General features: G+C 41.4%; 1 protein-coding gene across 1 annotated transcript; it reads right to left on the reverse strand.

Annotated features, from left to right (window-relative positions):
- Window positions 1-139: 139 nt before the first annotated feature.
- On the reverse strand, window positions 140-27,689 carry mtmr10 (myotubularin related protein 10). Its single transcript, XM_083650964.1, has 16 exons — window positions 27,193-27,689; window positions 25,583-25,643; window positions 20,441-20,577; window positions 18,732-18,804; window positions 15,992-16,134; window positions 12,138-12,231; window positions 11,829-11,973; window positions 10,269-10,356; window positions 9,987-10,075; window positions 9,023-9,153; window positions 8,830-8,899; window positions 7,785-7,855; window positions 7,122-7,294; window positions 6,840-7,010; window positions 5,668-5,850; window positions 140-4,298 (listed from the first exon to the last, which is right to left on the reverse strand). The coding sequence occupies exons 1-16, from the start codon at window positions 27,247-27,249 to the stop codon at window positions 3,678-3,680; spliced, it is 2,307 nt and encodes a 768-aa protein (XP_083507090.1). The 5' UTR covers window positions 27,250-27,689; the 3' UTR covers window positions 140-3,677.

The following is a 27,689-nucleotide window of genomic DNA, read 5'->3' on the forward strand; positions in this document are numbered from 1 at the left end:
CTATGATGACTTGCACACACATAGGATATAAAACAGATGCACGATTTCTAAATTGAGGGGGCATCTGCCAGAAAAGACCAGGAGCCAATGGACTTAAAGGAGACAGGGAAATGCAAACATCTTTTTAATTTTAGGCCAATGACTGAATACATTTGAAAGTGCATTAATCAGTATCAGTCTACATATGATAGTTGCATATCAATATTCAATTAGAATCAGCTCAGAATAATTATATTGCTGATAAGACATTGGCATGTCGAGCAGGAAAACAAGGGAACCCTCGTCTGTCCTGAGGGTGCCCAATGGCCCCCTCACCACACAGGACCACCAGGCCAATCAGCACCATCACCCCCTTCTTCTTTTTAACCTGTAAACATGGTCATTTGGCACCTCAATCAGTGATGTCAAAGCCAGCATTTCCCCTTTGGGAGCTTGAATTGCTTTGCAATCAGAACATTTGAACCGCCCCCCCGAGTAGAGATGGGTGCTATAACCCACTTTCTACTCATATTTCAAAATTGTGTACTAGGCAGACTGGCTGAAAACAGTGTTTACCGTACATCATCTTTGATGGCATCTATTGGGTGATAAAACAGGTCTATGACAATCCCAATCTCCCACACATGGTCCAAGCTCAGGATTGTAGCATAGGGACACTTTTGAAAGATTGTGAAGGTTTTGGTTGTTTTAGATCGTATACAAGGAGTGACAGGACAGGAGGGGGAGGATGATGTGAAATAAAGCTGTGCATTGTATTCTTGTCCAAGGCATTGCAAGGACATACCTCAAGCCCACTGAGCCTTCAGGCGCTTTTGTGCACACAAATGTTGACTAGAAGGCCTCCTCTAGCGAGATCATTGTCCCATTAATATTTCCAGACTTCTCTGAAAACACTATGCATGATGACAATTGACAAATTACCATATACAAATGTACCATTTTCCCCACCAGTTGTAATCCCAGTCAAAAATGAAGATCGGGTGTTCAGCAGGGGAAGTGGGGTGTGGACCAACAGCTGTGTCGTTTTCATCTGTCAGAGTAAGTTGATACTCATAACTTTTCATTGTATACAATTGTATACATTGTAACAATTTGCAAGAGAGGCTTCGTGGGAATTTTTCAAATCCTTTGTAAGGTCAGGAGATGGGCTTTTACTGTCCAAAATTATAGGAACACATATTAAAGTGGCAATGAAACCACATTTTGAGAGCAAAAAAAAGGAGGCAAAACAGTCATTTTTCATTTTTCAGTATGACTTTAAGGGTGGATTTGTTTTCAACAGCTGGTTTCCCAGTCAAAGCAAACCCAAACACAACTTCATTTGAAAGGAGAAATGTCATGAATGGTTATTTATATAGATTTGAGCCTTACTTCTGTTAGGACAAACTGCTTCAGTGCTGTAACTCTGAATAGAACTAGGATTACAGAATTTACCCCAGGGAGGCAGTTTATCACTCAGTTGATGCACTTTATCACTGTTAGAAACCATTTGCATACTTGAATAAATACATCCGCTGTTGATAATATCAAACTGTGCCATAGTGGAAGCACAGTCATCATACATTACAGCAGAATGCAACATTGTGAATTAGTGGTAAACACGGCATATAAATATATCTCCATAAAATAAAATAAAATAAAAAATAAAAGATACACGTTATTCAGTACCGTTATTAAAAAATAAGTATGTAAATTGAAGGAATTCAAGCATACATTTATATTTGCCAAAACTATGTTAGAGAACCACCTTGAGACAGATTAACCAATATTTTCTCAATTATGTTGAGTAAAATGTACAAAAATAACAGGTGGAGGAGCAGGGTCTGCACTCACATCACACACCTCTACTTGACACTGTGTAAAGAAAAACAAAGTTGTAGCCAACTAATCACCAGGTTTTCTGAATATTGGAAATTACTCAATCCATCAACCAAGGATCAATGGGTCTATGCATTTGATGTATTGATAAGACAGTTATCCAGCCTGTCCATTGATAATAAACGCTGAATGACTAAAACCTTCTTCAAGAAGTTGACACGAGTCAGTGCCAGTTCCCTGTCAAGTTAAAAGCAGTACTGGATGAGTAATGATCATTTCCTTCTCTCTATCCATTTTCTTTCAATTATTCACTCATTTATTATTCACTCATTTGGCTTCTGTTCATCTGAATAGATTCTCTCTGCAGTACCTTCCCAGAAGGCCTCTATAAAAGTTTAATGAAACTACTAAAAAAAGAGACAAGGAAATACCAACCACAGATTGAAGTCCTCACAGCTCCATTTCCACCTCAATTCTTCCAAAGTATCACCTGCATTACAATACTAAAAATATACTGTAGGTCCTTTCCCTCTACTTCAAAAATAGATTAAATCTATGAATAGAATCTAAGACCCTGAAATCAGACTATTTGCTAGCTACAGAGCGAAACCCTGGCACAACCCTGAACAGACGGGTAAATTGAGCAAATAGCATTAAGTTTGTGCAAAAAACCAAACACCACCATTACATTCAATCAAGCCAGGTTCAAACATTTTACATGGGATGTCTTTACCATGTACTAGAATACTTATCAGTGCCATTTTTGATTCCTCTTTCTGAAGTCAAACAGTGAAACAAGACATCATCTTCAATTTTCCTCATCAAAAAACAAAACGGACAAATGTAAGAGCATCATTGTTGTTGCAAAGAAAACTTGAATTCAAATGTCAATCATCATGAGTCAGATGAAATTTGAAATCCCATTACAATAGGGAAGTCCTGACCAATGGATATTCAAAGAAAGCAGAACAGACTGCCGGTCGACCATCCGTAGAGGCCCTGCTTTCGCGGGGCTAAAAAGAGCCACAATAGTAATTTTTATAGATCAAAAACCTCTTCGCTGCAATATATGAAGCGGTGCTTGTGGAATGAAGCAATTCTGAAAAGAGTTTGCAATAGTTGCATTAGCTATTCTTGTATTTTGGTGTGCATAGCACCTGCCGTGTTTGCTATGTTAATATATCTCTATGTTGTCTCATTGGATTCCCATATGATGACCAATCTCCTGACACTGTGGTGTTTCTGCTTATGGTACGATCAAAATGGGCTTTCTTGTAGGTCAGTGAAGATTTACTGGTCTCTGATCCATGTTGTCAGACAGACAATGAGGCACAGTATAACAAGCTCAGCCAAAAAACACCAACAAAATAACAATGAATTTAGCTAAATCTTGAGAAAGACTTTATGTGAAGTAGAAAAGAGAAACAGCTATTATGATGTAAGATGATATTGCACAGTAGGAGGCAGCTACTACTTCTCTAAATCCATTTTGAATTACAATCACTCATACTGTATCTCCCAACATGGATGGGAGACCAGCAGTGACGCAGGACGACAAACACACTGCCCAATAAGGAAGATGGCTGTGCTTCAATAAATCAGAACTTATCAACTGTAATGGACTATTATGATTCAACCTGACAACTGACACTTGAATTTTAGTTTGCCACGCAACATTAATGCCAATTCTAGCTTATAAATAATTAAAATGAGAAGAGCCAAAAAGAGAGAGATCAATTGGAACGTGACATTCAAATTCCAACATGCTATTTTAGAAAGAGGTGATAGAAAATAGGACTGTTAAGTGTTAGACAGACCTGTAGGGGGCTCAGAAAAGTCAGCCCTGTAACCACACATCCTCAGAGAGTGTCATTATCTAGAGTCTCGGTTGAGAGCCAGATCCTCGCTCCATTCAGAAATTTGCTAATGGGAGTGCCATGGACACTGCGGCGGCACAGGTTTCCCATGGGGGAGAAGGGAAAGGAGGAGCTAAGGCTCTCTGGAGTTGTGGGAGGTTCATGTGGGGAAGGGGCCTTAAAATACATTCTGGTCTGGTCTGAGGGGGGGCCCCGGGGGCTGGAGAGAGGGGTGCTGGCTGGAGTGGGCCCCTTATACTGCCGGAGCTGGCTCTGCAGCATCTCGATTTCATCCACCAGCTGGGAGAGCTTTTGGTAGGCTGTGACGGGGCCTCCTTTCGTGATGCAGGCTTCAGGGACCCAGCGCAAAAAGTAGAGCCTCCAGAGGGCCAGGTGTGAGGGCATGAGCAGGGGAATGAGGAGACCCTGCTGGTCTGCGGGTCGAGAGAACCAGTCCCTGAAGAAGCGCTCCGACGGGCTCTCCACCACCTCTTTGAACGGGCCGAAATCAGGCCTCAGCTGCGCCACCAGGGAGCTGCGGCGGGTCAAGGTATTATTATCATCCTTCAGTCCATTCCGCAGAGCCGAGGGCATTCCCCGCAGTGTCGAACTGTAGGTTTTATGCTGGAGGGAAGACGCGGAGAGTTAGGTGATTTGCAATTATACAACAGTTAGTTCCGGCTGAGCAATTTGATTGGACAAGAGGCATTCCTGCCATGCTGATATTTAGTGCAGTATAGATACAGTCGGTCTGTGTGGGAACGCCCACAAAATGTTACTACGGATGGCGCACGGGTGGGGTAAAACCCCCCATATATCTCAATGGGCTGACTCACCAAAGGACGGTGCTGCGGCTCTAGACTACAGGATTGGGGATTCTAGAGCAGCTACATAGATGTCTGTTCAGATGTGCGTTTACTGCGGGGGTTAAATCCCCGACAGTGTCTGCCTGGGCTGGGCTAGCAGCTAAATGCTAACTATGCTGAATTGGGAGAACGGGACGATTTACCCCACCCTGACCACGCCCCCAGCCAGCTACCCCAGCGTTTATGACGAGACATCGACTCAAACTATAACATCACAGCGCATCACTGTATACAGTACATATCACTCTGCTTCGCAGCTGTTCTAATGTAACCTTGATTAGGTTGTGTTCATACTAGCATTTTTCTGTGCGCAGTCGTGGCAGTGATATGGAGACATTGGACCCCTTGGCGGGCCGGTTCTGGCCACCGGGCCGCAGGTTTGACCCCCCTTCTCTTGAGCCATTCATTCAGCATGATGGAAAATACCTTGAAATTAAAGCCGATAGTCTACACTCTAATTTCAAAGTGATTGTGACATTTCCAAAGTAATAATGTCTTAGACTGTTTTCAATAATGAAGACTACTTCACTAGTCAATGATTGTTTATCCATCCCATTCACTAATCCATGGTTCCTTTCCATTCATCTCTCTCTCCCCTGCAGCAACGCCCTCAGGTTACATCAGCCATTCATAAATATGCACGCCCTCTTTATCCCTGTCCAATCAATGTCTCCCACGCTTTCCCTCTCTTCGGCTGTTGCCAATCACCTAAATGAAGTTCTATTTAAGACTCTTGCAAGTTGTAACTCACCCTGTTTGTTCACCCATATAGCTGCTGTTCCTGCGTAGCTGCTGCTTCGCCCCTCCTCCTCCCCTGAACACCACCAATGTCATGACTCCAGTAGAACTCCCTATGGGGGTTCTCTATCCTATAAATCACTGACGTCCTCCTCTTGTCTCAGAGGAGCGTCATCATTCCATGGAGTCATTCGCCAAATCAAAGTGTTGTTTTATCATTAAAGTTTATCGTACTTTCCTTCTAGTCTCTCATTATTGAAATAACAGTAGGGAGCAAAACATTTACATACTTGTGGAGATCAGTGCCTGGTAAATGCTGGCTACAATTAAAAAGCATTCTTTTTCATAGCGCAGTTATGTATCATATTATGTTATATATATATATTTACCTTTGTGCGTCTGAATGTTTTTACTGCTCCGTTCTGAACGCAGGTGGCTCCCTTGCCAATATACATGGGGTTGTTAAAGAGGGTTTGGTCTTTGATGGAGAACTGTTGTGACCAGTCCCAAACGGGGGGGAAACGCAAGGCCTTCACCTCTCCTACACGGATGCTCTTACTCTTGGCAAAGTCCTGTGAAGTTAAGACAAAGTTATTGATACTCCGTGAGCCTGTACACAGTACCAATATACACAACATATCCTACGCCCTTGACTTTTTCACTATTTTGTGAAGTTGCTGAAAAGAGTTTGAATAATTCCTGACTCAAAACTTTTCAGCTTTTCTTTATTTGTAAAACTCTGCAATTCAAAACATCTACTTTGGCATTTGGTGTGTAGATCAAGCCCAATCACCAGTTCTGAAAAATGAAGCCAACGCAGAAGTACCAAAAAACTGCAGTTCCTCGAATGGCCACTTGAGGCTGGCTCCAAAAGAGTGTCATTCAATGGGGTGGGGGGTTATATCACTCACCTGTTTTTAAAGTCTATGGCTGCAAAGAGAACTCAGATTGTATAGAGGTCAATGGGAAAATGACCCTACTTCTCACTTGATTACCTCAGTAAAAGTTTTCCTGATTATTAAATTATGGTCTCAATCGCTAGTTTCAAGTCTTCAGTCTTCTTCTATACAGCATGATGTTCATTTTGTAAATTATGGTCCAATTTAGAGTCAAATAAGATGGTAAAACAGACTTATGTTTTGGGGCCTGATTGACAGTTCACCTCTTCATTGATCACACTGCTCGCCGATCACTAATAACAGCAATAGCAGGCGGCATTCTGTCTGGCTCAAAAAGAAGAAGAAGAAAAAGACGGCGCCAAAGATGCCAAACTCAAGGCTTCAAAACACGAGTCCAGAAGACAATGGGTGAAGGTGGCTACGTCCATATTTTCTACTATGGTATAGATCAAAACTTGCAATTTTGTTTGTTTTTGCTCCATTTTATTCTCGTCTAATCTCTTTAGTTCTGTTTTAACTGTGATTAAATGTGTTTTGGTATGTATCATTTTGGTGCACAGGACTATAAAAAAAACTGAGCACTGTTCTTAACTGGATTCCCCCATATCAATTGTTGAATTGAACTGAATAAATATGCTCTAACAAGTATGTGTGACCCTCACCGTTAAGTGCTGAGCATGTTGTCGGGGACAATTGAAGAGGAAGGTACTAAAGACCGGGATCCACATGCTATCACTCAGCACGGTCAGATAGGTCTCCGTGAACTCAAAAGCTGCTGGGTACTGATTCAGCATCTGCCACACGCAGTCCAGGAACAGCATGAACAGTGGAGACTGAGAGACAAAGGACACAAACAATCATGAGTTGAGTGTCTTAGCAATCTCAAGAAAATAGAGCCATTCCTCAAGCACAGGGTTGTATTCAATCATGCTGCGCAGTCATACCTCCTCTTTGTCGTTCTTCTTTAAGTGGTTGCATCTGTCCAAGAAGCGATGGCCAGCCATCACCCACTCCTTCTGCACCAAGCTCTGAAAGCCAATGAGGCTGCGATAGTGAGGGTCCAACATTAGCTGCACCAGCGAGGACACCACACAGTTCAGGTCTCGGTCTTCCTCCTCTTTATAGGCGCAGAGTGAAAGACACCAGAAGGAGAGACACCAGACGTGGATTCAGCAAGTTGTTTACAAGTGAAGCAGTCAGTTCAGTGGTCAGTTTGATTGCAACTACACTTTTTTTCTTTTTTAAATATACAAGTTAGGTTCACCATGTGCCACATCCTCCCAGCATCCCTAGTTTTTTAAGATATTCAGCTTTAAAAAATGGTTTAGTGGTTTATATTCATGATGATCTCCGGACACACATGGTCACAATGAATTCCCAACCACTAGGATGAAAACATGCATATATTCTTCCATCATCATTTAACTTGCCAAATTCTGGATGTTTCCATTTTATCCATATTTTGAAATACAAACTAGAAGAAAACAATATGACTTAAGCTCACTGTCCCAATATTTACTGAGAACTCTTGACTGAGTGCTACAATGGTGCGTTTGCATGTTTATGTTGCTTTACATTGTAGAGTCGTAGATGACATGCGGGTTTACCTTGGAGTATAACTGAAGCATTCTTTCCATCGAGTAGATACACTATCTCAGCAGATTGCTTCAGGAAGGACCTGGAGTCAGAAACAGGACACGCATACTTGTCAAACCAACCTCGAATAACATCACTCATACTTTGTGTGAGGTGTACTGGTTCAGTCTTGTAAGACAGAATCATTGGTACATACTGTAAGTACTTATTTTACTCCTGGTGTCAAAGGTGGGCATATTTGATTCATGTTATAGTCGGTGTATACTATTGCATAGTATATTTTTTAGGGAACATTTTAAATCAAGGTTTCTGAGACATGGATGGCTGGGAAAGATTCTGTAGAACAACTGAGGGGAAATAATTGCACAATTCTATAATATGTACAATTCTAACCCAAAAAATAATACATAGTATGTGCTGAATACATAGTAAATACATAGCATGGACTATCACCCATCATATCCAGAGGTGCATGTGGAGGACAGATTACTTTACCCCGACCAAAGTCTAACTACTTAAAGAATGCCCTAATATATAGGGCTATAGGATCATGGAACTGTCTTCCAGGTGATGTTCGTTCCATCACTGGTAAAGCATGTTTTAAAAGTAAACTCAGATTTGATTTATGTTCACACTAACCACCCTGATTTGATCTTATCTCTTGTTGTATTTTGCGATGTCTGTTTTCCTGAGTGATAGTATCTTATGTTTGTATATTGATATTCTGCCCACTCGCTTACAGAGTGCTTGAGGACAATGCTACATTACTCTTTCCCATTCTAGATTTATTGTTAAATATTTTCTTCTTTCTTCTCTCTTCTTCCATCACTCCTATGTGACATGTTTTTCTTATTATTATTAGATTTCATTGTTTGTATGACATGTAATAAACTTGTTGTCCTGGACCCCAGGAAGACTAGCGGATGCCTACAGTAGGTATCAGCTAATGGGGATCCTTTTTGAATAAACAAATAAACAAATATTCACCATAGTCACTTAAACTTCATGCAAGGCAGAAGCACTGGCAGTTCAAACTTTACCAGAACATTTACATACCTGACATACTCCAGCCATTGCGAGTGCTCAATGGATGACAGCCACTTCTCCTCAGACTCCTCAAAAGGATCTGCACACAAAGTCAAAAGAGATAAAACGTGAAAAAAGTCTTGTGTAAAACTCACCAAGGCTTGTCCAGATATCCATTCAGTAGTAAGTCAGTGCCATCGATAACAAGTCAAATGAGGCTCACCTATGACACAGATCTGCCTGATTTTGACAAAGGCCGTTTGAATTTCCTGCATGTTGGGTAGGTTCTTGTCCAGATCTGACCTGAGGACTTCACTGCGCTGTGGGTGGCTTTTCGTGATGGCAGTGCAGATTCTACCACAACACAAAGGGGAAAGGTCATGGTGGGATTAGAGATCTACTCAAACACTCTCATCAGTACGGCATGTGTGTATTGAGAACATCACCATCAACAGTTCTTCTAACTAAGTACTAAAAAAAATACGGCTTTAACAAGAATTAGCCACTCCCAGTAATATGAGGTGCAAGGAAGGGTTGGGCATAGTACTTGGGTCTGACATGTGTTTCTACATATAATCAGTGGTTTACTGTGATAACCACCATTTTCTAATGCTCCTTTTAAAAGCTAGCAGAGTTACAGGCTTGCCAATTCACAGTTTTAGAGTATTCCCTGTCCAAGTAAAACTGGACAACTAAATGTCACTTGAAAGTGCACCCTATGTTTCCCATATAGTCATGGGATCTAAATAAGAAGTCTAATGCAAAATGTTCAATCAATATTTGCCAATGAATCAATTTAAGAGAACAGTAAAGCAAATGTTGTATACATTTGTCATGATGGATTTTTATTTTATTTTCATTTTACACCAACAAATACATTGACCAAACAATTGCACTGTAGCATAACAATATACAGCAATGAGCCACAGCATTAAGGGGATGGAGGAGGGGTTGGAAACTGGGGTAGAAGTGAGCTGGAGCCTGCGGAGACTTTATCCAGGAAAGCCAGTTTTTGAAAACATGTACCTCCGTCTGTCAGTGGTTTTGATGTTGTGACTCGTCAGTGTATACTCCAAGCTCAAGTGTTCACAAACTTTGGAGCGTGGCTGAGTAAGGCTAGAAACACAGAGACATCTAAGAAGTATTTTGAACATGTATAAAGTACTGTAGGGGGGGCTTTACACTACCTCTGGTCAACCTTCCTCTGCTGTATTGGATCACTGATACTGGCCATGCGGACAAGCGCACTCCCATTGGGGTGATTCCAGCACCACAACTAGAAGGAAGCAAGTGCATCAATCAGACAAGGATCAGTGAACACATTTCAACCCTCGAAAGCAAATAATAAACAGACTCTACTACAAAATCACTTAAGTCTAATCATTAATAACGGGAAAGGGGGGGAAACAAAACTGTTTTTCCTGAACAAAGCATGAAAAATAGCACAATAATAGAGCTCATGTACTCACAGGGATGCGCTTATCAGTGAAGAAATATGAGTACTGCTTTAGATCCTGATCTGCCAGAGAAACCGGGACCACAAAGTACTCTGGGAGGCTGAAGAGGTGAGGGGGAGGGAAGGGTGGGGGGGTAGATTAGAACTGAAAAAATATTTAACTCGCCGCCATATTGATTTACTCACACACCTCATCCATTTCTTACAGTCCCAACAACACACATTCTTTGTCTTATCAGCTTGAATGTTCCAACAGCTTTTCATTCCATACCTTGGCTGCAGTTGTAATACTGTGCAACAATTACACATAATCATAAACACTGAAACAAGAAGATCTTTTTTTATAGGATTGTATGTTGCTGCGTGTTGGTGAATGTAACAGTGTTGTGTTAATATTGAATAACTGACGGAAGACTTAGTCAAAGTTCAATAGCTCGTTGACATGGCATTAGTTTGCAGCATCTTTCTCAAACAGCCAAGGTGTACTGGTGAATATCTCGAGCAGTGAGTTTATTTGTTTGGGTCAGGGAAAACTGCAGACTAGACTCACAGTGCTCCTGCAGCCCCATGCGATGTTGTGTACTGTTTAGTGCAAGCTACTATTATGCAACTTTCTCAAATGTTATTTTTATGCCATTTTCTCAAATTCCAAGTAAAACAATGTGGAATACAAACTTTGGCACTTGGATAAATGAGATATATAGAGTACCGCAGGGATGATGTATTTTTGTAGGCTTTTCTCCAGAAATCGCCGCCATTTGGTTCTTCAGTGGAAAAGTCTATGGGGTTTTAGAATGGGGATTTCACTTAAATGCATAAAATAAGGTCTGTGGTTAACACAAGTTTATGGGAACGTGAATTTGGGTTCAGCAGGATACTCTTCACAAATGTGAATAACTTTTATGCCTTTTGAAGCGTTTTATAAAAATCGCGTTTAGAAACTGAGGGAGGACCACCGCTCAACCCGGCCACTTCTTGGTTAAGGTGCTGGAAAAACAAATACAGAAACCACAATGAAAGGGCTTTCCGCACACTTACATTTGCACTAAAATTCACATCACAATGAAAGAAGGGCTTTCCGCACACTTATGTGTGAATTTTAGTGCAAATTTAAGTGTGCGGAAAGCCCTTCTTTCATTATAAAAATCGCGTAAAAAAAACGCATTTACGTTCCAAAAGTCATAAAAGTTATTCATGTTTGTGAAGATTATTATGCGGAACCCAAATTCGCATTCCCATAAACCTTTGTTAACCACAGACCTTATTTTATGCATTTAAGCGAAACCCCCATGTTAAATCCCATAGACTTTTCCATTGAAGAACCTGGACGTATACTTCCGGACTCATTCCTGCAGCTCTCTATTGCCCCATACACTTGCATGTTACACCAAGAAATAATTTACCAGCTTCTTCTTAAGAAGTGATCATGAAGTGAGCAAAAGATCTTATGATATAAATAAGCTTTCCTGGCAAATACACCTAATAAGGATAAACTAAAAGAGTGAAATGTATAGGTACAACAGCCGCAGCAACTGCTTTTCTCACAAACGTATGATCAATAACGAGTTGATACCTTGGTGAGATGGCATAACCCTCATTTATGGAGCACACCCTCCACTCTGCAGCACCCGTTCTCTTGATCTCTCGGTCCCACTCGGACGGGCGGTCAAAAAGGGGGGTCTGCAATCCTCCAGGGACTGTGCGGTTGAGTCGCTCTCCTGGGTGGGCACGCAGATATACAAACAAACACACTTTCAAATATTTCATGGGCCATGTTTCATGCCAGAACAGGAAGCATGGACTGTGAAAGTGGAATTGGCACTTCTGACGTTTCGTTGACTACAAGGAGGAAGAGAGGATGCATGGCATGCTAAGTGTGTACCTGAGGATCCATTGTGTTGCCTCACCAGATACTCAAAGCCAAACAGCAGTTGAGGATCAGCGGGGTGGCAGTAGTGGGCAATAGCCAGGCAAACCTGGAGTAGAAAAGATGGAAAGTCTTTTCAGACAAGAGGAAACTGTAACATGCCAATGAGAAATAGCAAGGTGGAGGGTGGAAACCTTGAAACGTCAAAAAAAGGCTAATTATTCATCATCACAACTACAGTATTATGATTGTTGCCCAGTAAGTAAACCCTTTGACTGAGTTCTGGTTCACTCTCATGACAGCCTGAAATGCACTATGAGGCAATTCTTTCATTATACAAACACAAGAAAAAGTGAAACCCAGAAAAGCAAATGTTCAGAGGTAGGGCTCCATCTAATGATTATTTTCATTATCGATTAATCTGTCGATTATTTTCTCGATTAATCGATTAGTTGTTTGGTCTATAAAATGTCAGAAAATGGTGAAAAAATGTTGATCAGTGTTTCCCAAAGCCCAAGATGACATCCTCTAATGTCTTGTTTTGTCCACAACCCAAAGATATTTAGCTTACTGTCATAGAGGAGTAAAGAAACCAGAAAATATTCACATTTAAGAAGCTAGAATCAGAGAATTTTGACTTTTTTTCAACAAAGAAAATTACTCAAAACGATTAATCGATCATCAAAATAGCTGTCGATTATTTCTCCTTCGATCGATTAATCGTTGCAGCTCTAGTTCACAGTCAGGCCTTTGCTGTTGGGTTTCAGGGCTGAATTTGTCTGTGGCTGGACTACAGTCACACAATAGTCCATTCAGTGGCAAAGCTGTGAATAACACAAGGGGACGCAAAAAAGTGCTCATAACTCTGTGTGTGTGTGAGAGAGAGAGAGACTCTGTGTCTGTGTGTGTGTGTGTGTGTATGAGTGAGTGAGTGAGTGAGTGAGTGAGTGAGTGAGTGAGTGAGTGAGTGAGTGAGAGAGAGAGAGAGAGAGAGAGAGAGAGAGAGAGAGAGAGAGAGAGAGAGAGAGAGAGAGAGAGAGAGAGAGAGAGAGAGTGTGTTGGTGCATGTAAGACACTGCTGCTCCCAACTCTGTAATTTCCTAAGGCTAAATAAGCTATTATAGGCTGTCTGGATCCATTCCATATGTCACAAAGAAAAACAAGAAGTGAGCCCTGTTTTAGGTTCAAACACCATGTAATTACATACGTGGTGTCCCCATATAGACACACCAGGAGCGAGCCGTTTAACTATTTCTATACATAATCCAAACTTCATATGTTGCTGTATGCAGAGCGTCAAACTTAAGGTGTTGACCACTGCACTTTAGTTATAAATGACTCAAAGGAGACCGGTTACCAGCCCATGAAATCGGCAGTGCCACACTGCAATGTTGATGTTGGCTAAATATATACAGCAAAATACTACCGGTATGTGTTAAGGAGCTCCAGGACCTCTAAAACCTACACACAAATTGCTCCCAGATGAAATGGGGGGGAGAGAGGTGTGCGACTGTCTACACACTTTAGGGGCAAACCATAAAGGAGATACACAGCTGCTTAACGGACATACTGTGGTGGTCATGTAGTGGGACTGCAGGGGTTAAGAGCTCCTCGAGAACTTTCCGCACATCATTCACAAGATATAAATTTACCTCCAGCATGTGCAAACCTCCAGCCTCTACAGTGTTTGCAACAGAACCTGGCGTGCAATAGGATCTGTGCTTTCAGAGTGGAGCAGTCACGAGTGCCAGAGGGCTGAGTGTTTTGCTGTTCCTGCTAGCTGTGTTTTGCATCCAGCAGCAGTCATGTGTTCCCAGGAGTTGGCAGGTTCTTCTGTCCAAGGTGACAACTTGCTGCTTTGCCTTTTTTGTCTTTCTGCCAGCATACAGACCAGAACACTTTCCGCAAAGGCCTCAACAGGCCTGCAGGGCTTGGTGAGTCTACTCAAAGCTTAAAGGAGGACTTACCCCCTAGATATGTATTAGAACAGTGATTTGAAAATACCTATGGAAAAAACCAAGAAATGACATATACTCTTGTCTATACTAGACTCTTTGGCTGTGTTAAGTCAAGATTTTTTTTCGGAAATCGACGCCATTACAGTTTGCCTACTGCCTCAAAAATAATTTATTTGAGAGGGGCGATATCTTTATAAATATCAACAATTAGCCAACGCTGGTGGCCTGTATGGAAACAGAAAATCCTGAAATGGTTGATAGTTATATCAATTTGGCCATTCAGTGGCGAACTAGAAATTTAATTATTTTTGTCCCATTTTGTCCCATGTGTGTGTGCGTGGCTTGCATGTGGCTTGTCTAAACTTACGTTAAGAGCCTCGCTGCTCGCAGCACACAGCACACAGTGAGGACAAACCTCTCGCTCTGGGGTAACACAATGCGAGATTTCTCCACGTAATTCCCTCGTCTAACTAGAGATAAACCGCGCAATGAAATCCGTTTTTAATTTGCGTTTTGGGGGGGCGCAGGAGGCAGCGCAGAGCTCTTCTCCTCCTCACACTGTTCCCATGCGAATCCCCCCGAGCAGCACACACACACAGACAGAGCCAGTCGCTCTGCTCTGCTGACTTGATTTCCATAAAAGTTGGCGTTGCTTGTACACAGTGATGATATTATATTAGCCGATATGTTTAGAGAAGCTTTGTCACGTTGTCACGTCGTAGTATAGCGTTATATTTTACATGTGCGCTAAACTGCGACCATATTTGTTTGCGGAAATATCAGAGCACAGAGAGCCCAGCTGCTGCTGGCCTGCTGCGCGCGCCCGCGGAGCTTGGGGCTCGTCCATGTAACAGTACGACTCTCGCCTGCCTGGGCTGGAGTCAGTGCTTGCAACTCGGACTGATAATATAAACATCATCATTCGAGCTTATCCAGGTAAGATATCAATAAAGTAATGACACATTCAGCGGGAAACTAACTATAATTAAGACATGTGCCAACTTTGACGACGTTTGGTTCAGTATTTTAAGAGCAAACTTCAATAAGAATAGGCTTGGAGTTCTGAGGAGCTGAAAGGGTACAGGGGGGGTAAGGGAGTAATTATCTTGAAATCCCATAGTCTTTGGGAACACCGTGACGTAACGACGTGTCAAATATCCCATTCATTTGAGAAAAAAAAAAAAAGCAGTCTTTGACCCTAAGAGGGCGCTTATGCCAGATATGCTGCTGAAAAATGATACAAATGGTAAAATGGCAACAGTTTGGTGTCAAATGTGGAAATTCTGACCAGAATTCTTCACACATCACCCCCAAAGTCATATATATTGGTTAAAAGCTGAAAAAAAGTGTTTTGGAGGTAAGTTCTCCTTTAAAGGGACAGCTCACCCTAAAATCCAAAATACATATTTTCCCTCTCACCTGTAGTGCTATTTATCCATCTATATCGTTTTGGGATAGTTGCCTGAGTTTTGGAGATATTGGCTGTAGAAATGTCTGCCTTCTCTTGAATACAATGGAACTGGATGGCACTCGGCTTGTGGTGCTCGAAGCACCAAAAAATAGATTTGAAAAACTCAACAGCATTGTCTCTTTCCAGGAATCATGACCCGGTTACTCGATAATGCACAGACTTTGTTGTGAGCAGTTTCATGTAGGAACTATTTTCTTTTGCAGTCTCATGTAGGAACTAGCTAGCAGCTAGCGGGTGTAGTTTGGGCAAAAAAAACTATTTCCTCCATGAAACTGCTCATAACAAGGTCTGAGGGGAAAGGTCTTCTTCTTCTAATGGCTTTCTGGCAGACTTCTGCTGCCTCTCACAGACTATTACACAAATTCCAGACTCGGAGGTCCGCCCCATCCTCAATGTCCCCCCCTCCGGCCGCCTGGATAAAGTTCAGGAGGACAGCTCACCTTTTTGGCGCCTTCAGGCCCAGCTTCATCAAAGCAGAACCTGACTATGCGAAGGTCTTTGCAGTACAGGATCAGCTCAGTGGGGTTGAACTTCAGCTTCTGGTTTGAGCCCAGCACTTTCTTCTTCCCCTTTGTATCATTCACTGAGAGGAACAAACACACAACATGAGTGGGAAGCTACACATTATGTCAGCTATATGGACACAAACACATTTTGTACAAGAACAAAAATGTTAGATTAAAAATATGGTCAAACTAAGAACGCATCACTAGAGTATTTGTTTGAGAGCTAAAATTATTCATAACACTTTACTTGAAGCGAATTGTGTGTCACCTCAACTTCAACAGAACGAAAAAAGCAGAAGTTACATTGCAACATACAGTGTCTACGACAAGTGTGAACAGTTTCTGGTATTTAGATGACATAAAAACAATATTTTGTTCTGTATTGCGCTGCCTAAAGATTTAAAATAAAAAATAACTAAAAAAATAACTATTAGAACGTTATTGTGGCTTCAGTTCACTGCACATGCTTTCCCCATTTAAAGTTCAACTGTTGGTCTAGGAATGCAATGCACCGCCACCTTTGACAGTTTTCTTTCTCGTAAAATGCTTGTAAAAAATAGTTTGAACAAGTAAAACTATTTTTATAAGCATTTTACGAAACGTCCATGGGAAAATAAATGGCGGATGAAAATCTCTGGTGCAGTGCTGAAGCAGGAAGTGACGTTCACTTTGGCTCTCTAATAGCCAAGTTGTGAGAGGTCAAACATCCATTAATAAGGGGCTTTTCAAACCGGTGTCATTACAATGGAACACAGACCGGGGAAAACAAGGCTCACGCTCCATCAGTTGAACACAACAAGCCGTGGGTCTGAGCGGGTGCCCTTGCTGTGTCAGCAGAGGACACCAATGAGGTGTATAAACAAGACTAATCCCTGCCACCACCCACCGCCTGAGCTGTGACATCAGCTGGGCTTAACATTAACACATCGCTGACCAGGGGGGAGCAACCGACCAACTAACTGTGCAGAGTTAATGAGGTGTAGAGTCTGGGCCTCTCTACTTTTGATTATCACTGCAGATCAATCAGGTCAAAAGACTTGGCTGTGATGCTAGAAATGATGACTGATTATGTTCTTTAGATTTGTCAAGTCAGCCAGCGGGAAAACAAGAACAGCTAGGGCACAGACTGCATAACAACTTAGAATTCAATAACTCTAAATAGACCCTTCTCACGGGGGCCATTTTGTGTCAAAAAGGCAGGGTAAACTCAGGTGCAAGCAAAACACTGATGAGGGTTTCCAATTTCCATGGTCCCCCACGGCCACACACACACAAGTTACCGGAAGTAACGTGACCGACTGTATCTACATCGTGATCAGATTCTGAAGTCTGGAGCACCCGGGCCGGGTGGTGTAGTGGGTTTTTTCCCCTCACCGCACCACCATGAGGGCTGCAGGTTCGCGCCCCTCCGGCTTGGTCGGACGTTTCTACAGATGCAATTGGCCGTGTCTGCGAGTGGGAAGCCGGGCAAGTGTATGTGTCCTCCTGGTCGCTGCACTGAGACTCCCTCTGGTCGCTCGAGGTGCCTATTGAGTGGGGAAGGGAACTGGGGGGGAATAACGTGTTCCTTTGCACGTGCTACATCCTCCCGGTGAAACTCCTCACTGTCAGGTGAAAAGAAGTGGCTGGCGACTTCACATGTATCAGAGGAGGCATGTGAGAGTAAGCTCTTTGACTGTGTTCTTAACTCTGACACAGTTGTCGGAAATGTGAATGGTAGGTCAATTATTTTACACTGGCTAGAATGAAATGGATTCACATACTACAACTTCTTGAACAGTACGTGTCAATAAATGGACATGCTAGCTAGTGCTTTGAAGCTATAATAGCTGAATCTATTGCAGGTTGCTTTTGTAACTGCAAATAGACATGAAGCGAAACCCCACAATTAAAGAGTAATACAGTTTGTCTACTGGGAAATCTCAAGTTAGTGTGCATAATTTCCTCATGCCATGTTGTGCCACTTCCCCTTCGCCATCAATAATTCCGCTATTCCCCTTCCTCCTTCTGTTACTCGTTTCCCAAATGCGTTTGCTTTTCTCTCACGTTTCTCTTTCTTTCTCCCTCAACTCAGTTTAGCAGCTTGTCAAGAGCTGCTGCTGCACCATTCAAACCTTTTTCCACAAACCTTCTTTCAACAACAAATAGAACGGTGGATAAATCAAACTTTATACCCCCCCCCCCCCCCCCCGTCTTTATTTTTTTGTTTTTGCTCCAAGTGATATGTTTTATGGTCAATCACGATTCAGTAGGTCACAGGTTGGCTTGGTTCCAGCCTTAAAACTCGCTATATAAGGATTTTTCGAGATGTGAATGGGAAACTCACTTCCGGGACAAGAGATGTCACGTGACTGTTCAGCTCTATTGTGTTCTGTAATTTCATTGCTCTGTGTCCAGCTCTGCTGCTATGGATTTTGGTCATTGTAGTTCAATGTCACAATACAATACAGCCAACTAGTGTGAGGAGATGGCAATTGCATTATAAAAAAGTACTTCTTAACGCATGCTCTCCTCAGGTTTTACGAACTATTCCACAAAAAACTTGTTGGGAACCTGTAGTTCTGGAATAGAGGTGAGAAAGACATGCAGTATACTGTTACTTTCCATATTGGACCAGACTACTGTATGCATTTTCAATATGTTTTCCACTAAGAAGGTAAAGCACCAGATCTACCTGTCACTACTTGCTCCAAACAGGTCAGGGGGATGTCATGCTCTCCCAGCAGGAGGTTGGAAATCTGGAACCTCTGTGGAGATGGAAAACAAACGAAAAATCTAAATGTTTGACTTACTGTGTAAGTCATTCTATTCTACCCAATACCCACTAAAGTATGAACTATTGGTAGTGCACTGCATTGCCTCCGTCGGACTGAGGAACATTTAATATCATATTTACTGCATGATATATTTTCTCCCGTTGTCTTAACACATTCACTGCCAGCCGTTTTTCAAAACTGTAGTTAGCTTCTGCCAGAGGGTTTTTTTGAGGATTCTGGCTCATCTTTCAAGAGCCGAGGATTCGTTTCTGTTAGGATTTTGTGAACACACAATATCTCAAAAGAACTAATAGAATGTGTGCTTTCTCTGTCTAAAAGAGTTAGTTTGTAGAGTTAGTAGTTATGTAAGCATTAGCAGTTGAATACAGCATGGTTTCAGCGTCTGTAAATTTATTCTGAGATAAACGGCTTTTTGTGAAATTCGATAGAACAGTCACTTTAACCATTCATTTTTGGCATCAGTAAGACGTCAGACATCTAAACAATAGTTTGGACAGTAATTTCCTCCATAACAGCAGGAAACACCCCTCTCCTTCAAACTCCTCCCTCCGTGTGTGTTCTTCTTGGCTGCAGCGGGCGTGTCACAAGCTCGTTGCTGCTGCTGCTGTAACCTCGCGTCACCAGGCTCACTGCTTTGCTGCTGCTGTGCCTGTCTGCCTGTCTGCCTGGCGGCCGCTGGGCAAGTCTGGATGGATGGGCTCGCTCGTTTCTTGGGGTTCTGAGAGCTTTGATGAAGCTTTTGCGATTCTGGTCTTATTTATGCTGCGTGTTTCAAAGTGTGTTCCACCCGTAATCTATTATGCAAATTTGCAAAACCCCACCGCCAGCTCCCAAGCGCAAAAGCGTTTTCGCCAATCCATTTTCATGAGAATGGCTCCTCACACTGCTTTTTGCTTGCCTTCCTCTAGAATGGAGAGCACTGTCGCCACTTAGTGGGTCGGTGGAATGGGTTGTACACGTTCGGTCGCTCCAATATTTTTATAGGAGACGTGGGGGGCATTGATCCACGTAGCACCGTCAAAAATTTTTTTTTTTTTTTTTTGACGTCTCAACTCGTCATTGGCAGTGAACCGTTGGAATTTTTTTGACGAGTCAACTCGCCATTGGCAGTGAACGTGTTAATTTTTGAGAATAAATAAAATAAAATAAAATAAATGTAAAATCACTGACGTGATGCAGTAAAGTAGTGGAGTTTTCTTCCCTCCTTGCCACATGCACCACAGATATAGACATGGTAGTTAAAATATAAGCTTTATATTCAAACTCTTCAGCTGTACTGTAGTGGGAATTGATTAAGTCAAAAGTGAAAAATGTGAATCACAGGTGGCCATTCTAGGTGTTAAACCAGATCAAAATGTAACGCTGCCAAGATCAGGAGGAAGTTCAAAAATGTGGATTTGAAACTGTGATAAGGACATTCATAAGGACAGTTATGTCAGATACCCATTCACCTTTGGATTGACATTCATTTCAATTTTCAATTGAAATGAATTTCAATCAATGTCAATTTCAATTGACATTGAATGGCTAAAGAAAGACAGAAAACACTACTGTGCACACACCCGTACAATAGCTATAAAAATGTTGCTATAGCTTGCACACATACCTGTTTAGGTAGGGTATCATGAGAGATGAAGGAGACCTTGAAGTTGGTGCATATCAGCTTCCCATAAAGGTCATCTTGGCTGCTGTCAGCGCCGATGCATTTCCTCACAAAGTTCACCTCATTAACTACAATCTCCCCTGGTAGAAAGAAACAGGTAGGATTATCAAACAATCTAAAAACAATCCATCAGTACAGTTTCAAGGGAAGGATATAGAAAGTCAAAGATTAGAAAAATAAAGTAAAGAAAATGAAGTCCAGCTGGCCACAGGTTAATTGATTTTTTTAATGTACTCGACATCCTCCATTGAGTTTGAAGGCATCGTGTCACCGTGCTAGAAAATTAAAGTGTGCATTCCTCTTTTCAACACCACAGACTTGTTTAAGATGTGCACCAAAGCTTCAGTCATGTGTTTGCACTTTTTTAGACTGATTATCAGACCCAAACACAGGTTCAAAACTCTGGTGCCACCGCAGGACACTAGACAGAAAAGACCATCCACACTCGGTACCATGGTCTTCAATTAGCTAGTCTTCAATACCGCACAGAAGAAGGAAAGGAAAACACATTCTGGTGCGATATCTCGTTGTGTTGCATGGGACTCAAACAAACTTCAACCCTGAAAAAAAACTGCCACTGAAAAGTCAAATGATGCTGTAACAATTGTACTTAGTGTGCACTAAAGCCAGAGTGATTACCATACAATTCATTCCAATAAGGAAAATCCCATTAGCACCAAATGATCGACAATGTTTAGATATAATGTTCAGTTAGCTTATGTTGCCCAGGGCACTTCCAGACAGTAAGCACCTTTGTCGCCAACAGATCTATGCAACGCTTTCAAATAAAGCTTAAATCCAGGATTTGTCTACTGATGAACGTTAGATGAGATGAAAGTGCTGTTCTGGGTGAACTTTAACTGTGATTTTAAACTCACAAGTTTTACACAGACGTGAAAACCCCTTATTATTAAAGACAGGCGTCATGCGCAAATAGTCCTACATAGGGCTGGGTTCAAAAAATCGATTTTTATTTTAATCCTCGATTATCGATTCATATGTCCAGAGATCGATTTTTTTTTTTTTTTTTTTTTAATAAACAGGCTGTGTGTGGTAGTTGAAACATAGTTTCAAGTTGACGTTTATTTATGTTTGTAGTTGAAACAAAAACAAATACTGTAGGCTACATGAATGGAAATGTTTGATCATTAATATCTACTTTTTGAAATTATATAGGCTGGAATCAAATCACTGTGCATAATTGTGAAAGTGTCTTTATTGACAGATGAAAAGGCTGTTATTTACCCTTTGTCACCACCTGGTGAGTAAATATATGTGTAACTAAAACCATTAAAATTGACAACAGGTCTGCAACTTTTTTCCCCCATGTATCTACTTGGCTGGTTGGGAACCCCTGTGTTACATAACTGGACATGTAATTCAGGGTACAGATCAAAAAACATTTTGAAACATATTGAAATCAATCGAATCGGAATCGGAATCGAATCGAAATTAATCGATTTGCAACCTTGTGAATCGGAATCGAATCGATTCTTGAAATTTGAACCAATACCCAGCTCTAGTCCTACAGTGTTTTAACTTTCTGGTATGAACCTTGATTGAGTTTTTTTTTATGTTCCCATTTCGTTTCGGAGGACAGGGAAGTACCGTAGGTGAGAGTAACATGATGTTAATTGGTAAACATTAATATGATTCAGCATAATCCAATAAAAATCTTCCTAATCAAATTTGAGCCAACTCTCCTAATGCAAAACAAATGATTTGAAGCTTATGGTTGATTCATTTCAATGACCAATTTTATACCCTGCTGCCATCATTCTTTTCCGCCCTTACAAAAGCTGTAAAAGATAATCATCTTCATCTGTCAACACCAGGCATGCAAGTCAACAGCAGGCGAAAGTGACTAAATTGAGTTTGAATGCTATACTGTAATGGTAGTATAGTATAGTATAGTATAGTATGGTTGTGAGAAGTGCTGTTGGTGTTGTTGGGAGAGCCACAAGCTGACCAATTAAAAGCAGCTGCTGCTCCTTTGCTAAAGGTTACTGTGGGGCAAAAAGAAATGCCAACAGGATCCTCACATGTCAAACGTTTCTGTGATGGTTAATTGGTTAGCTTAGCTAAGTCACACTATAGTGTTCCATATACTTCACCTTTTAGCAGACACTATAGCTTTTCATACACTGTCGTTTTTATGGGTAACACGACCCTTGGTCCGTGGATCACAAAACTATAAATGCGTGGACAAGAATGTTGCTGTAAAATATATTGCCCAAGAGCGTTTTTAAAGATGGGAACCGGGGCAGCCAGGGTGGAGTCCAACAAAAAGTCACATCAAAGCACTGCTTCAGCGCAGAGAAGTGGAGAGCGTAAACACAGGTGCAAGCAAAACATTAATGAGGGTTTCCAACTTCCAATCATGGAACAGAGACAGCAGTGTATTGTGTCATTCGATTATATAAAGATGGACTTAATTGGCATCAATGGGTAGCTGCTCTAGCTAGCATAGCTGATGGCTCTACACATCGGATCAGATGTGGATTCTAGCAAGACTTGACCTCCCCAGGTAAACCAACAGCAAAAATATGTAAAACATGCAGACCTGGGCCTAAAGAAATATTCCATTACTTCCCTAAATTAAGCTGCAAAGTGCAAACAAAGGTATCTTTTGAGAGCGAGTCCAGACAAACCTGATCAGCCCCGTCACCTGACAGACCACAACCAAACTCCACTTCCACATTTTCCCTACTTTCAAAAGAGGACACCTGTGTTTATTTATTCCAAATAGCACAGAGGCACACATCATCACACTATGGAAACGGGTGTGCACACAGCCACACCCAGGAGGCTTCCAACCAAGTCACACAACTGTTCAGACTTTGCTTTAGACCAAAAACAGACAAGGAAACCAAAGGAAAGCGGTCCCATTTCCAATACTGTACCATTGGTGCACCTAAACTAGTAATAACTAATAATTCCATATTTCCATTCTTTGTCTGATTAATGGGGCTTCAACGCAGTGAGAGGAAGAGAGGAAGTGTGCTGGAGAGAGAGAGCTTAGCCCTAAGCTTTTCCTCATGCAAATATCTCTGCCATGTTTCCAGATCCTCGTGAGAGGGTCCACTCGCACTGTGAGGAAACAGCAGCAGAAAGAGCGCACATCACATCACATCACATCCTAACTAAGCCACAGTTCAAATATGAGCAACAGAGCTGACTGCGCTGGGGTCAATAAGTAGATACTTTGATTGGACAAGTTAATGTTGTCTCCAGGTGTCCAACTGAACAAGTGAAATAAATAGGTTTGAATATTATAACCGCCGTATTTATTGGAATATGACTACCATCTTTATGAATGAGTGTGAATGTCATTGTGAACGTCATTATGTAGGGTTAATTTCTTTTTTTATTACATCATATTCAACCAGTTTCTCAACTGAGGTTATCTCATTGTAAACAGTCACGCAGAATCAAACCCAGATTGACATTACCAAATGATTCTTGGGTTATCACTCTCTTTCTGCCCTAAAAACAAAAACTAATTCCAATTGTTCTAGAATTGTGATATTTTTGCATTCCAAGTGCTATTGGGGTGCAAGGCTTGTTGAGCTATAAAGACAGATTTCACTTCATAGCAGTTATGTCATAAGAGGTATGTCAAAACTTTTATGCTCAATATCTCAGAACTGCACTCTACTCAGATAGAACCACATCCATACAAGATCACAAATTGTAGCAGTAGGGCATCACCCGGCACACTCTACTCTACATGACTCGACCTAAACTGATAATTACATATTATGGTCGGATAATTATAGCCTGAATTAAGAGGGGGGGGGGGGGGGTAGTTTTAGTGTAGGTGTAGTGTAGTGCTCAGATTATCAGAAATGATGAAAGGCTGAGTCAGAAAAAAGAGACTGAATAGCGCTGATTGAGGCTACAGCTACACACACACACAGTCAGTAAGGAAGAGAGCAATACAGATTTTCAGAAATTAAAAGTGGAAGTAGGGACAGATAAGAGGGCACAGATACTGGGGCAAAATTAGTAAAAAGGAACCTCCCCAAAAATGTTAGGGTGTTATAGAAGAAATGATTAGGGACTCTGAGCAGACTAGAGAAGTGGAACTGGGAAATAAGAGCAGATGTGGGCCAGACAAATGATGCGCCACAATCATTTGTCATCACCAGCCTAAGAACTGGGGCAACTTGCAAGTTTGAGACTGACTGACAAAAGTTTTCTTCTGAAATGCTCGAGTTAGACCAGTCTGATGTGAAATTGTCAGTTGCATAAAAATGTTGATTATTTGAGTCAGAAGAATAAGGCATCACCATCCTTTCCCATGCTAAACCTATAGACTTTGAGATGCATTTTAGTGAAGAGTGTTGTTATTATCTAGGTAACAGTTGAGTCAAACAGGAAATGTAGCAGAAGTGTTGCAAGCATAACACTGGGTGTAAGAAGCAGCATCCGCTTTTAGGTTATGAGCTTCATGCTGCAGTGTTTCAGCCTGATATGATCATTGTGTTTATCAGATTCTCTCCAGAACCCTCCCACATATATTAAAAAAAATTATATGTGATTTGGGACCAATTTCTTTTAAGAAAACTTCACTCGCTGTCTTTTTTAACCAAAGTAGACATCTGCTTATTCAATAGGCTGTCATGAAAACCATCCCAGCCACCCACCATGATCTGAAAATTACCATGGAAACCAATTAGCTTGCTAAAGTCTACTGGGACAGACAGCATTCATGTCTGGTGAGATGTTTTTATTTAAAAGGAGAGAATTGAGCAATGAGCATGACACATTTGGATGGGAATTCAGAAGAACTTAAACTAGGCTGGTTCTCCATAACTCAGTGATGGGTGTTAGCTGTGTCAGCATTTTTGGAATTCATTTTTGTAAGAAATACTTAGAGACACATACGTACATTATGTTTCTTGGGGCCTGGATGGATACAATTAACATTTGTGATTGATTTAGTTTGCAACATCTAATTTTCTCATGCAAACTAGCCAGGCCCTAAAGCAAGAATTTGTATCTGACCAAACCACATGAGCTGAGGTACTACTGGCCTATCCCTGACCCTATTCTTTGGAGTAATGCAGGAAATAAACTCACCTGGAAGTAACTTGGCCTCCAACTTTTTAATAGGTGGCTGGATATTCTTCTTCACATCAGTCTAGCCAGAGAAAATGCAAACAACAATGGGGTTTAGTTCAAACTAGCTCATCAGAAAGTTAATCAATAATGCTATGGTAAATCAGGTAAGAGGGTGGTACTCATTTTGTAAACCCGGATTAGGATTAGGAACCAAGAAGGAATTCCAAATTAATTCCAAACTGATTCTGCTCATCAATTCCAAAGATTAAGAGTGCTTGTCGTACAGCGGCGTTGAACACCAGATTCGCTGATGTCACGCAAGCAAGGCAAGCAGGAAAGCAACCGGAACAGGGGGTAACCCCGTGAGTCAAAACAATGAGCGTGGATGTGAATTCTGTAAATAAACAAGTATATCAATGACACGGACGTGGTCTGAGCTTTGGTTTTTAATCCGAATATTACAAAAGACCCCACTGATTCACAACAGGTCTAAAGTCATGTTATACTGTAGCAGTCGGGCGCACTTGGTGACAAGCAAGACAACAGTAAAACTGACAGGTTTTTGTATTGAGTTTGGCACCGTCAGTGTGAGTAACCCATAGGAAGGTAACCTCAAGAATAAGAGCCGTCTTGTTTGTTGCATAAACAGTTACATCACAATAATTTTGCCTAGTGCAGTGGTTCCAAAACTGGGGTACATGTACTATGGGGGTACTTGAGAGAAAGGGGAAAATGTAAAAATAAATGATACATTAAAATAAATATGCTCAGGAGAGGCACTAATTGCAATGAACATGTACATGCCTTTGTATGCTTTTGCTTGCAGGTAAATAAATGATAAGCAAACATGAATATATTCAATCTGGGCATGTTTTTCTTAGATAGCTGGATCTTCCCAGGGTCCCAGCCCACATCCCCTCTTCAAGTACACTCCAGCTGGAGGAATGTCACCGAGCAGTGACAGGGTTTGGCACATAACTTGTCCACAGTGTTCAGTTAAAGGGACAATCCACTGAAAAACAATGCTAATTTATTTTGCACATAATACAAACCGTTTTGCAGACTTTCATTATGTTTGACAGGTATTGAGAGTTGATTTGAGTAAAGTTGGGGACCAGTGATGTCATTCATGCACAAATGACATCACTGGTCCACAACTTTACTCAAATCAACTCTCAATAACTGTCAAACTAAATGAATGCCTGCAAAACGGTTTACATTTTTCGAATGTGTGAGATTATGTGCAAAATAACTCCGCATTGAAAATCGGCGGAGTGTTCCTTTAAGTGCATTAGGTTATCCCATACTTATGTGTGAGACCAGTGCATATTGTGGATTTAATAATAGCTTCATCTAATTGTATTGGGCAATACACTTCTGATTACTGAGACGATAGTAGGCCTACATTATGCTGATGCTATGCAGCGGTACATTTTTAGAAACATTAGCGATTGCACATTTATGTTGAAAATAATCAGAATGGTTCAACACAAAACAAACCCAACCCTAATCTTTACCATTTTCTTCTCGCAGCACCACAGTCGCAGCTAACGTTAGTAAATGAACCCAGTTTAATGAATTAATTGAAGAGATATACTTGTACTTATTAGCAGGTTGCAGATACATACCTGTACAGGTGGAAGATAAGACTTGAAGGTTGGTTTCATGGGTTTCACAGAAAACATCGTAAAGGTTCGTCCTGTGATAGATATTCCAAAACAGACGCCTGGCAAGCGCTGGTTGCTGCCAGTGGAAAAAACGACGTAAAAGAAGACTCCAACAAAGTTTCTGTTACCACTTAGGTTAAAGCAGGGTAAAACAAATGCGTCCGTGTGTCAAATATTCATCAGGGCAGGGTGGACGGGCGATGGGACTCCTGCATCTCGATCAGCACACAAGTAGCAGCTTAGCGTCCGCTAACGTTAGCTGGCAGGAAAAAGTTGTCTGAAGTTAAGACGTCGGTGGCAAATGTGGTGGCTAGCTAGCTAGCATACAGTCATTAGTTCAACTTTATAAACGCCACGGTCACGCTGATATAACCCGATATCCAAATAGCTTGTTTATCGATACGCCTCTTCTCGTAGGCCTACATTTCCACCTGTTACTGCAACAGCTGACGACAGTG

The sequence above is a fragment of the Poromitra crassiceps genome (assembly GCF_964638095.1).
Source record: "Poromitra crassiceps genome assembly, chromosome: 14".
In the NCBI taxonomy this organism is placed as follows: domain Eukaryota; kingdom Metazoa; phylum Chordata; class Actinopteri; order Beryciformes; family Melamphaidae; genus Poromitra; species Poromitra crassiceps.